The sequence below is a fragment of the Oncorhynchus mykiss genome, chromosome 3 (genome assembly GCF_057628025.1).
Source record: "Oncorhynchus mykiss isolate SJ-2025 chromosome 3, ASM5762802v1, whole genome shotgun sequence".
NCBI classification, from domain to species: Eukaryota; Metazoa; Chordata; class Actinopteri; order Salmoniformes; family Salmonidae; genus Oncorhynchus; species Oncorhynchus mykiss.
The window spans coordinates 4,411,618-4,424,242 of NC_143024.1; the positions used below are offsets into that span (position 1 = coordinate 4,411,618).

The following is a 12,625-nucleotide window of genomic DNA, read 5'->3' on the forward strand; positions in this document are numbered from 1 at the left end:
GCCGTGTGCCAGGATGCTCCCAGCCGAGTACTGGTTAGATCCAGTCAAGTGCCATGTTGCTCCCAGCCGAGTACTGGTTAGATCCAGCCAAGTGCCATGTTGCTCCCAGCCGAGTACTGGTTAGATCCAGCCAAGTGCCATGGTGCTCCCAGCCGAGTACTGGTTAGATCCAGCCAAGTGCCAGGGTGCTCCCAGCCGAGGACTGGTTAGATCCAGCCATGTGCCATGGTGCTCCCAGCCGAGTACTGGTTAGATCCAGCCAAGTGCCATGGTGCTCCCAGCCGAGTACAGGTTAGATCCAGCCAAGTGCCAAGGTGCTCCCAGACGAGTACTGGTTAGATCCAGTGTCTGTATCCCAAATGGAACCCTATTCCCTATACAGAGCCCTATGGCACTTGGCTGGATCTAACCAGTACTCGGCTGGGAGCCCTATGGCACTTGTCTGGATCTAACCAGTACTCGGCCCTATGGGCCATGGTCAAAAGTAGTGCACTATACAGGGAACAGTTTGTTGATATAGTTTTACCTCTTGTCCCCTCCGGACTTCCTGCTGATCTCATCCTGGTAGCTACACAGCTCTTCACTCACACGGGCTATCTCCTTCAGGGCCTAGAGAGAGGAGAGAGGGAGACAGAAGGAGAGAGAGAGAGAGAAGGAGAGAGAGAGAGAGAAGGAGGGAGAGAGAGAGAGAGAAGGAGAGAGAGAGAGAGAGGAGAGAGGGAGACAGAAGGAGAGAGAGGAGGGAGAGAGAAAGAGAGAAGGAGAGAGAAGGAGGGAGAGAGAGAGAAGGAGAGAGAGAGACAGGAGAGAGAGAGAGAAGGAGAGAGAGAGAGAGAGAGGAGAGAGCGAGACAGAAGGAGAGAGAGGAGGGAGAGAGAGAGAAGGAGAGAGAGAGAAGGAGAGAGAGAGAGAGAAGGAGAGAGAGAGAGAGGAGAGAGGGAGACAGAAGGAGAGAGAGGAGGGAGAGAGAGAGAAGGAGAGAGAGACAGAAGGAGGGAGAGAGAGAGACGGAGAGAGAGAGAGAGAGGTAGGGAGAGGGAGAGAGTAGAGGAGGGAGAAAGTAGAGGAGGGAGGGAGAGAGGAGGGAGGGAGAGAGTAGAGGAGGGAGGGAGGGAGAGAGCGTAGGGGAGGGAGCCAGGGAGAGAGAAGGAGAGAGAGTAGAGAAGGAGAGAGGGAGAGAGAAGGAGAGAGTAGAGAATGAGAGAGGGAGAGAGAAGGAGAGAGAGAGTAGAGAAGGAGAGGGGGAGAGAGAAGGAGAGAGGGAGAGATGTACATTACTAAAGACCAAAATAGACTTCAGAGGGTGGAGCCATAGACGACAGAACGTTGTGGTGACTCACGGCATTGAGGGCTGTAGTATTCTCCATCTTGTCACTCCATGTCCCGGAGATCATCCCTGTGTTGTGGGTCACTCCTACACTAGATCCACCGTGGGAGGAGCGGCAGACATTAACCATACCCCCTTTAGAGGGAGAGTCTCTGTCAACCCCTCGCAGGATGGCCTCCAGTTCCGCCATGTCCACTTCCTGGTTACCGACACAGTCGTCATAGTTACGGGGGTTTCCTCTGTCGCCACGGTGATCCGCCCGGTTTCTGTGGGCGGCGAAGTCGTCGTTGCGGTGACGACGGGGGTAGGAGCCGTGTTGGTTGGTGGTCTCTGATTGGCTGCTGCTGCTCTGGGGGTCGGAAGTCGAGTTGTCGCTAAGCATGCTGGAACCTGTGCTGGTGGTATGTACGCTGACATTCAGGGTGACTTCCTCTGTAATCTCTCCGACAGGTTCTCTCATCTCCCCAGATACCTCGCGCCTCACCTTCACCTCCTTGTACATCTAGGAAGAGAGAGTCATATCATTTAAATTATGTGGAAACAACGTGGATTCAACCAGTGTGTGCCCAGTGGGAAATGACGACTAGAAACAACGTGGATTCAACCAGTGTGTGGCCAGTGAGAAATGCTTTCACAGGTCTTGCCCACGATGCATTAGGGCAGAATCACAACGTTTCACATCTGTAAGGTGTGAAGTAAAGCGTTAAACAGAAACAGAATCTAATTCCAGGTCTGTGAGTGTTAATACTATGTTTAAGTTTCAAACTCTTCGATGTAAAAGTCCTGCGTAGTTCTGGTACCGGGTTTTTCCGACAGACACGTTATAAATCGATCTGTGGACACCGTAGATGGAAAACACTAGCCCTGGTTACCACGGACACAGGAGTACGTCTCTAACCGCCTGCGTGTCCCTCCCTCCTACCATTTCATTCGGTCTTCCGACTGTCCATCAAGTCCTGGCTGAAACCTTACTGGTTGAGCCACTAACAACGTATACTCTACAGGTTAAAGTAATTTTATAAAATCCATTCTAGTATATTTTGAAAAAAATATAAGTCATTTCAAGCCTTATTCATATACAGATTTGTTGAATAGGAAAAATGCTGTATAAAATACTGAAAATATTGGATCATATTTGTACTGTGTACTTGAGTTTGTGTCCTGAAAAATGATGAGACCTCAGAAATGTATAACAACTTTTACCTTTCATGGAGTACGTGGCATTACTAGCCATTGTTTATGGCCCTCTCGTGATATAACGACTTTTACCTTTCATGGAGTACGTGGCATTACTAGCCATTGTTTATGGCCCTCTCGTGATATAACGACTTTTACCTTTCATGGAGTACGTGGCATTACTAGCCATTGTTTATGGCCCTCTCGTGATATAACGACTTTTACCTTTCATGGAGTACGTGGCATTACTAGCCATTGTTTATGGCCCTCTCGTGATATAACGACTTTTACCTTTCATGGAGTACGTGGCATTACTAGCCATTGTTTATGGCCCTCTCGTGATATAACGACTTTTACCTTTCATGGAGTACGTGGCATTACTAGCCATTGTTTATGGCCCTCTCGTGATATAACGACTTTTACCTTCCATGGAGTACGTGGCATTACTAGCCATTGTTTATGGCCCTCTCGTGATATAACGACTTTTACCTTCCATGGAGTACGTGGCATTACTAGCCATTGTTTATGGCCCTCTCGTGATATATCGACTTTTACCTTCCATGGAGTACGTGGCATTACTAGCCATTGTTTATGGCCCTCTCGTGATATATCGACTTTTACCTTTCATGGAGTACGTGGCATTACTAGCCATTGTTTATGGCCCTCTCGTGATATAACGACTTTTACCTTTCATGGAGTACGTGGCATTACTAGCCATTGTTTATGGCCCTCTCGTGATATATCGACTTTTACCTTTCATGGAGTACGTGGCATTACTAGCCATTGTTTATGGCCCTCTCGTGATATAACGACTTTTGGTGCTGAAGTAGATGACATTTAGGTTACAGAAGTATGGAGTACCCAGCCATAGAAATAAAGGCATTGATCCCATACATAAAAACACATCTGGAAACCACGACAGAAACCACAACAACACAACTCACTCCTTACAACTCACTCCTTAGGCCACGCACCCAGAGAAACACACAACTCACTCCTTAGGATACGCACCCAGAGAAACACACAACTCACTCCTTAGGATACACACCCAGAGAGAAACACACAACTCACTCCTTAGGATACACACCCAGAGAAACACACAACTCACTCCTTAGGATACGCACTCAGAGAAACACACAACTCACTCCTTAGGATACGCACCCAGAGAAAAATACAACTGACCACAGACTCAGAGTGCTAAACTGAACGAATGACCTTTCCCCTCCTACCACCCCCCCAATCTGGAGAAATATTTCATAATGGATGCCTCCCAAATGGCACTCTGTTCCCTATATAGGTCTCTCTGCCTCTCTGTGTCTTTCTGCCTCTCTGTTTCTTTCTGCCTCTCTGCCTCTCTGTGTCTTTCTGCCTCTGTGTCTTTCTGCCTCTCTGTTTCTTTCTGCCTCTCTGTTTCTTTCTGCCTCTCTGTGCCTCTCTGTCTCTGTGCCTCTCTGTTTCTTTCTGCCTCTGTGCCTCTCTGTCTCTGTGCCTCTCTGTCTCTGTGCCTCTCTGTCTCTGTGCCTCTCTGTCTCTGTGCCTCTCTGTCTCTGTGCCTCTCTGTCTCTGTGCCTCTCTGTCTCTGTGCCTCTCTGTCTCTGTGCCTCTCTGCCTCTCTGCCTCTCTGTGTCTTTCTGCCTCTCTGTAGTGAGGTGAGGACTATGCTGTGGTAAACATGTCTCTCTGTAGTGAGGTGAGGACTATGCTGTGGTAAACATGTCTCTCTGTAGTGAGGTGAGGACTATGCTGTGGTAAACATGCCTCTCTGTAGTGAGGTGAGGACTATGCTGTGGTAAACATGTCTCTCTGTAGTGAGGTGAGGACTATGCTGTGGTAAACATGTCTCTCTGTAGTGAGGTGAGGACTATGCTGTGGTAAACATGTCTCTCTGTAGTGAGGTGAGGACTATGCTGTGGTAAACATGTCTCTCTGTAGTGAGGTGAGGACTATGCTGTGGTAAACATGTCTCTCTGTAGTGAGGTCAGGACTATGCTGTGGTAAACATGTCTCTCTGTAGTGAGGTGAGGACTATGCTGTGGTAAACATGTCTCTCTGTAGTGAGGTGAGGACTATGCTGTGGTAAACATGTCTCTCTGTAGTGAGGTGAGGACTATGCTGTGGTAAACATGTCTCTCTGTAGTGAGGTGAGGACTATGCTGTGGTAAACATGTCTCTCTGTAGTGAGGTCAGGACTATGCTGTGGTAAACATGTCTCTCTGTAGTGAGGTGAGGACTATGCTGTGGTAAACATGTCTCTCTGTAGTGAGGTCAGGACTATGCTGTGGTAAACATGTCTCTCTGTAGTGAGGTGAGGACTATGCTGTGGTAAACATGTCTCTCTGTAGTGAGGTGAGGACTATGCTGTGGTAAACATGTCTCTCTGTAGTGAGGTGAGGACTATGCTGTGGTAAACATGTCTCTCTGTCTCTCTGTAGTGAGGTGAGGACTATGCTGTGGTAAACATGTCTCTCTGTAGTGAGGTGAGGACTATGCTGTGGTAAACATGTCTCTCTGTCTCTCTATTTTTCCTCTGTGCTTCTTTTTTTTCTCGGGAGGCCAAATGAGAGCCACATGTTGGTTCAAAGCAGATTGTTCCTTTTGTATTTCTCTTCTCATTAGGAAGCTCATCTCCTAGCCTCCCCTAGCCTAGTCTCCCTTCCCCTCTCCTAGCCTCCCCTAGCCTCTCCTAGCTTCCCCTAGCCTCTCCCAGCCTCTCCTAGCCTCCCCATAGCCTCTCCTAGCCTCTCCTAGCCTCCCCTAGCCTCTCCTAGCTTCCCCTAGCCTCTCCTAGCCTCCCCTAGCCTCTCCCAGCCTCTCCCAGCCTCCCCTAGCCTCTCCCAGACTCCCTTAGCCTCCCCTAGCCTCCCCTAGCCTCTCCCAGCCTCTCCTAGACTCCCCTAGCCTCTCCTAGCCTCTCCTAGCCTCTCCTAGCCTCTCCTAGCCTCCCCTAGCCTCTCCTAGCCTCCTCCCTCCTCTCACCTCCTCTGCATGTCTCCCAGCTGGCTCTCCCACTCCTTCCTCTCCCCTCCCCTCCCCTCCTCTCCCCTCCCCTCCTCTCACCTCCTCAATTTTCCTCTGCATGTCTCCCAGCTGGCTCTCCCATTCCTTCCTCTACTCTCCTCTCACCTCTCCTCCCCTCCTCTCCTCCCTCCTCTCCCCTCCTCCCCTCCCCTCCTCTCACCTCCCCTCACCTCCTCTATTTTCCTCTGCATGTCTCCCAGCTGGCTCTCCCACTCCTCCCCTCCTCTTCGCTCCTCCCCTCCTCTGCCCTCCCCTCCTCTCACCTCCCCTCACCTCCTCTATTTTCCTCTGCATGTCTCCCAGCTGGCTCTCCCATTCCTTCCTCTCCTCTCCCCTCCCCTCCTCTCACCTCTCCTCCTCACCCCTCCCTCCCCTCCTCCCCTCCCCTCCCTCCTCTCCCCTCCCCTTCCCTCCTCTCCCCTCCTCTCACCTCCTCTATTTTCCTCTGCATGTCTCCCAGCTGGCTCTCCCACTCCTTCCTCTCAGAGTTGAATCTCTCCATCAGTTCAGACTTCTCTCGGACCCAGCCCTTCTCGCTGAGCTCCAGCCGACAGCGCAGGTCCATGGCGGCCGTGTGGGTGTCGACCAGCAGCCTCCTCTGCTGCTCTCTGTCCCCCCGCTGTAGAGGACTCTCCCTGGGCTCTGGACTCTGAGTTCTCAGCCCCAGCTCAACGACAGGACCTCCTCTAGTCTCCAACTGGACAGGAAGAGAGAGATGGAGGGGGAGATGGAGAAGGAGGAGTAGAGAGAGAGGCAGGCAGGCAGGGAGAAAGGGGAGTAGAGAGAGAGGCAGGTAGAGAAGGAGATGGAGAGAAGCAAGGAGAGAGGGAGATGGAGAAAGGGGAGTAGAGAGAGAGAGGCAGGTAGGGAGAGAGACAGGGAGATGGAGAAGGGGGTGTAGAGAGAGAGAGAGGCAGGCAGGGAGAGCGGGAGATGGAGAAGGAGGAGTAGAGAGAGAGAGAGAGAGGCAGGGAGAGATGGAGAAGGAGGAGTAGAGAGAGAGAGAGGCAGGGAGGGAGGGAGATGGAGAAGGAGGAGTAGAGAGAGAGAGGCAGGCAGAGAGGGAGATGGAGAAGGGGGAGTAGAGAGAGAGGCAGGCAGGGAGAGAGGGAGATGGAGAAGGGGGAGTAGAGAGAGAGAGGCAGGCAGAGAGGGAGATGGAGAAGGGGGAGTAGAGAGAGAGGCAGGCAGGGAGAGAGGGAGATGGAGAAGGGGGAGTAGAGAGAGAGGCAGGCAGAGAGGGAGATGGAGAAGGGGGAGTAGAGAGAGAGAGGCAGGCAGAGAGGGAGATGGAGAAGGGGGAGTAGAGAGAGAGGCAGGCAGGGAGAGAGGGAGATGGAGAAGGGGGAGTAGAGAGAGAGGCAGGCAGAGAGGGAGATGGAGAAGGGGGAGTAGAGAGAGAGAGGCAGGCAGAGAGGGAGATGGAGAAGGGGGAGTAGAGAGAGAGGCAGGCAGGGAGAGATGGCAGGCAAGATAATTAGGTGGGAGAGAATGTCAGGGAGTGTCAGGAAGAGGGGCGGAGGGAGAGAAGGACCAGAGGGAGGAGAGGAAGAGGGAGAATTCAGAGAACGGATGGAAGGGATTAAAAGATCATAACTCAGAGGAGTTCATGGTCAACCTCTCCTCCCTCTGTCTCCCTCTCTCATCATCTGACAGGATATCACAGCTGCCTCTACACAGTTCCTTTCCTGTCTGTGGTCCTGTCTCCCTGTCTGTCTCTGGACCCATCTCCCTGTCTCTGGACCCATCTACAGCTGTCTCCCTGTCTGTCTCTGGACCCATCTACAGCTGTCTCCCTGTCTGTCTCTGGACCCATCTACAGCTGTCTCCCTGTCTGTCTCTGGACCAATCTACAGCTGTCTCCCTGTCTGTCTCTGGACCCATCTACAGCTATCTCCCTGTCTGTCTCTGGACCCATCTACAGCTATCTCCCTGTCTGTCTCTGGACCCATCTACAGCTATCTCCCTGTCTGTCTCTGGACCCATCTACAGCTATCTCCCTGTCTGTCTCTGGACCCATCTACAGCTATCTCCCTGTCTGTCTCTGGACAGATACAGCTATCTCCCTGTCTCTGGACCCATCTACAGAGTAGTTGTTGAAAAGGGGAGTACATTTTTTTTAAACTAGGCAAGTCAGTTAAGAACAAATTCTTATTTACAATGACGGCCTACCGGGGAACAGTGGGTTAACTGCCTTGTTCAGGGGAACAGTGGGTTAACTGCCTTGTTCAGGGAAACAGTGGGTTAACTGCCTTGTTCAGGGGAACAGTGGGTTAACTGCCTTGTTCAGGGGAACAGTGGGTTAACTGCCTTGTTCAGGGGAACAGTGGGTTAACTGCCTTGTTCAGGGGAACAGTGGGTTAACTGCCTTGTTCAGGGGAACAGTGGGTTAACTGCCTTGTTCAGGGGAACAGTGGGTTAACTGCCTTGTTCAGGGGAACAGTGGGTTAACTGGTCTAGGAACAGTGGGTTAACTGGTCTAGGAACAGTGGGTTAACTGGTCTAGGAACAGTGGGTTAACTGGTCTAGGAACAGTGGGTTAACTGGTCTAGGAACAGTGGGTTAACTGGTCTAGGAACAGTGGGTTAACTGGTCTAGGAACAGTGGGTTAACTGGTCTAGGAACAGTAGGTTAACTGGTCTAGGAACAGTGGGTTAACTGGTCTAGGAACAGTGGGTTAACTGGTCTAGGAACAGTGGGTTAACTGGTCTAGGAACAGTGGGTTAACTGGTCTAGGAACAGTGGGTTAACTTAACTGGTCTAGGAACAGTGGGTTAACTGGTCTAGGAACAGTGGGTTAACTTAACTGGTCTAGGAACAGTGGGTTAACTGGTCTAGGAACAGTGGGTTAACTGGTCTAGGAACAGTGGGTTAACTGCCTTGTTCAGGGGAACAGTGGGTTAACTGCCTTGTTCAGGGGAACAGTGGGTTAACTGCCTTGTTCAGGGGAACAGTGGGTTAACTGTCTTGTTCAGGGGAACAGTGGGTTAACTGCCTTGTTCAGGGGAACAGTGGGTTAACTGCCTTGTTCAGGGGAACAGTGGGTTAACTGCCTTGTTCAGGGGAACAGTGGGTTAACTGCCTTGTTCAGGGGAACAGTGGGTTAACTGCCTTGTTCAGGGGAACAGTGGGTTAACTGTCTTGTTCAGGGGAAGAGTGGGTTAACTGCCTTGTTCAGGGGAACAGTGGGTTAACTGCCTTGTTCAGGGGAACAGTGGGTTAACTGCCTTGTTCAGGGGAACAGTGGGTTAACTGGTCTAGGAACAGTGGGTTAACTGGTCTAGGAACAGTGGGTTAACTGGTCTAGGAACAGTGGGTTAACTGGTCTAGGAACAGTGGGTTAACTGGTCTAGGAACAGTGGGTTAACTGGTCTAGGAACAGTGGGTTAACTGGTCTAGGAACAGTAGGTTAACTGGTCTAGGAACAGTGGGTTAACCGGTCTAGGAACAGTGGGTTAACTGGTCTAGGAACAGTGGGTTAACTGGTCTAGGAACAGTGGGTTAACTTAACTGGTCTAGGGACAGTGGGTTAACTGGTCTTGGAACAGTGGGTTAACTGGTCTAGGAACAGTGGGTTAACTGGTCTAGGAACAGTGGGTTAACTGGTCTAGGAACAGTGGGTTAACTGGTCTAGGAACAGTGGGTTAACTGGTCTAGGAACAGTGGGTTAACTGTCTTGTTCAGGGGAACAGTGGGTTAACTGCCTTGTTCAGGGGAACAGTGGGTTAACTGTCTTGTTCAGGGGAACAGTGGGTTAACTGCCTTGTTCAGGGAAACAGTGGGTTAACTGCCTTGTTCAGGGGAACAGTGGGTTAACTGCCTTGTTCAGGGGAACAGTGGGTTAACTGTCTTGTTCAGGGGAACAGTGGGTTAACTGCCTTGTTCAGGGGAACAGTGGGTTAACTGCCTTGTTCAGGGGAACAGTGAGTTAACTGCCTTGTTCAGGGGAACAGTGGGTTAACTGCCTTGTTCAGGGGAACAGTGGGTTAACTGGTCTAGGAACAGTGGGTTAACTGGTCTAGGAACAGTGGGTTAACTGGTCTAGGAACAGTGGGTTAACTGGTCTAGGAACAGTGGGTTAACTGGTCTAGGAACAGTGGGTTAACTGGTCTAGGAACAGTGGGTTAACTGGTCTAGGAACAGTGGGTTAACTGGTCTAGGAACAATGGGTTAACTGGTCTAGGAACAGTGGGTTAACTTAACTGGTCTAGGAACAGTGGGTTAACTGGTCTAGGAACAGTGGGTTAACTGGTCTAGGAACAGTGGGTTAACTGGTCTAGGAACAGTGGGTTAACTGGTCTAGGAACAGTGGGTTAACTGCCTTGTTCAGGGGAACAGTGGGTTAACTGCCTTGTTCAGGGGAACAGTGGGTTAACTGCCTTGTTCAGGGGAACAGTGGGTTAACTGTCTTGTTCAGGGGAACAGTGGGTTAACTGCCTTGTTCAGGGGAACAGTGGGTTAACTGCCTTGTTCAGGGGAACAGTGGGTTAACTGCCTTGTTCAGGGGAACAGTGGGTTAACTGCCTTGTTCAGGGGAACAGTGGGTTAACTGTCTTGTTCAGGGGAACAGTGGGTTAACTGCCTTGTTCAGGGGAACAGTGGGTTAACTGCCTTGTTCAGGGGAACAGTGGGTTAACTGCCTTGTTCAGGGGAACAGTGGGTTAACTGCCTTGTTCAGGGGAACAGTGGGTTAACTGCCTTGTTCAGGGGAACAGTGGGTTAACTGCCTTGTTCAGGGGAACAGTGGGTTAACTGCCTTGTTCAGGGGAACAGTGGGTTAACTGTCTTGTTCAGGGGAACAGTGGGTTAACTGCCTTGTTCAGGGGAACAGTGGGTTAACTGGTCTAGGAACAGTGGGTTAACTGGTCTAGGAACAGTGGGTTAACTGGTCTAGGAACAGTGGGTTAACTGGTCTAGGAACAGTGGGTTAACTGGTCTAGGAACAGTGGGTTAACTGGTCTAGGAACAGTGGGTTAACTGGTCTAGGAACAGTAGGTTAACTGGTCTAGGAACAGTGGGTTAACCGGTCTAGGAACAGTGGGTTAACTGGTCTAGGAACAGTGGGTTAACTGGTCTAGGAACAGTGGGTTAACTTAACTGGTCTAGGGACAGTGGGTTAACTGGTCTAGGAACAGTGGGTTAACTGGTCTAGGAACAGTGGGTTAACTGGTCTAGGAACAGTGGGTTAACTGGTCTAGGAACAGTGGGTTAACTGGTCTAGGAACAGTGGGTTAACTGTCTTGTTCAGGGGAACAGTGGGTTAACTGCCTTGTTCAGGGGAATAGTGGGTTAACTGTCTTGTTCAGGGGAACAGTGGGTTAACTGCCTTGTTCAGGGAAACAGTGGGTTAACTGCCTTGTTCAGGGGAACAGTGGGTTAACTGCCTTGTTCAGGGGAACAGTGGGTTAACTGTCTTGTTCAGGGGAACAGTGGGTTAACTGCCTTGTTCAGGGGAACAGTGGGTTAACTGCCTTGTTCAGGGGAACAGTGGGTTAACTGCCTTGTTCAGGGGAACAGTGGGTTAACTGGTCTAGGAACAGTGGGTTAACTGGTCTAGGAACAGTGGGTTAACTGGTCTAGGAACAGTGGGTTAACTGGTCTAGGAACAGTGGGTTAACTGGTCTAGGAACAGTGGGTTAACTGGTCTAGGAACAGTGGGTTAACTGGTCTAGGAACAGTGGGTTAACTGGTCTAGGAACAGTGGGTTAACTGGTCTAGGAACAGTGGGTTAACTTAACTGGTCTAGGAACAGTGGGTTAACTGGTCTAGGAACAGTGGGTTAACTGGTCTAGGAACAGTGGGTTAACTGGTCTAGGAACAGTGGGTTAACTGGTCTAGGAACAGTGGGTTAACTGCCTTGTTCAGGGGAACAGTGGGTTAACTGCCTTGTTCAGGGGAACAGTGGGTTAACTGCCTTGTTCAGGGGAACAGTGGGTTAACTGTCTTGTTCAGGGGAACAGTGGGTTAACTGCCTTGTTCAGGGGAACAGTGGGTTAACTGCCTTGTTCAGGGGAACAGTGGGTTAACTGCCTTGTTCAGGGGAACAGTGGGTTAACTGCCTTGTTCAGGGGAACAGTGGGTTAACTGTCTTGTTCAGGGGAACAGTGGGTTAACTGCCTTGTTCAGGGGAACAGTGGGTTAACTGCCTTGTTCAGGGGAACAGTGGGTTAACTGCCTTGTTCAGGGGAACAGTGGGTTAACTGCCTTGTTCAGGGGAACAGTGGGTTAACTGCCTTGTTCAGGGGAACAGTGGGTTAACTGGTCTAGGAACAGTGGGTTAACTGGTCTAGGAACAGTGGGTTAACTGGTCTAGGAACAGTGGGTTAACTGGTCTAGGAACAGTGGGTTAACTGGTCTAGGAACAGTGGGTTAACTTGTCTAGGAACAGTGGGTTAACTGGTCTAGGAACAGTGGGTTAACTGGTCTAGGAACAGTGGGTTAACTGCCTTGTTCAGGGGAACAGTGGGTTAACTGCCTTGTTCAGGGGAACAGTGGGTTAACTGCCTTGTTCAGGGGAACAGTGGGTTAACTGTCTTGTTCAGGGGAACAGTGGGTTAACTGCCTTGTTCAGGGGAACAGTGGGTTAACTGCCTTGTTCAGGGGAACAGTGGGTTAACTGCCTTGTTCAGGGGAACAGTGGGTTAACTGCCTTGTTCAGGGGAACAGTGGGTTAACTGCCTTGTTCAGGGGAACAGTGGGTTAACTGGTCTAGGAACAGTGGGTTAACTGGTCTAGGAACAGTGGGTTAACTGGTCTAGGAACAGTGGGTTAACTGGTCTAGGAACAGTGGGTTAACTGGTCTAGGAACAGTGGGTTAACTGGTCTAGGAACAGTAGGTTAACTGGTCTAGGAACAGTGGGTTAACTGGTCTAGGAACAGTGGGTTAACTGGTCTAGGAACAGTGGGTTAACTGGTCTAGGAACAGTGGGTTAACTGGTCTAGGAACAGTGGGTTAACTGGTCTAGGAACAGTGGGTTAACTTAACTGGTCTAGGAACAGTGGGTTAACTGGTCTAGGAACAGTGGGTTAACTTAACTGGTCTAGGAACAGTGGGTTAACTGGTCTAGGAACAGTGGGTTAACTGGTCTAGGAACAGTGGGTTAA

At 50.6% G+C, this 12,625-nt stretch overlaps 1 protein-coding gene across 6 annotated transcripts in view; it reads right to left on the reverse strand.

Moving 5' to 3' along the window:
* Positions 1-12,625, reverse strand: part of LOC149984272 (uncharacterized) — a 73,596-nt gene that overhangs the window by 41,110 nt on the left and 19,861 nt on the right. For 4 of the 6 annotated variants that reach the window (XM_090219491.1, XM_090219485.1, XM_090219482.1 and 1 more), the window contains exons 3-5: positions 5,952-6,218; positions 1,341-1,829; positions 527-609 (exon numbers count right to left, since the gene is read on the reverse strand). In XM_090219491.1, coding sequence (XP_090075617.1) covers positions 527-609; positions 1,341-1,829; positions 5,952-6,086 — 707 coding nt within the window. In that variant the 5' untranslated portion in view covers positions 6,087-6,218. Of the gene's footprint in view, positions 1-526; positions 610-1,340; positions 1,830-5,691; positions 5,735-5,794; positions 5,854-5,951; positions 6,219-12,625 lie in introns of those variants that run through there. The other 2 variants (XM_090219513.1, XM_090219502.1) reach the window with 2 other exon arrangements.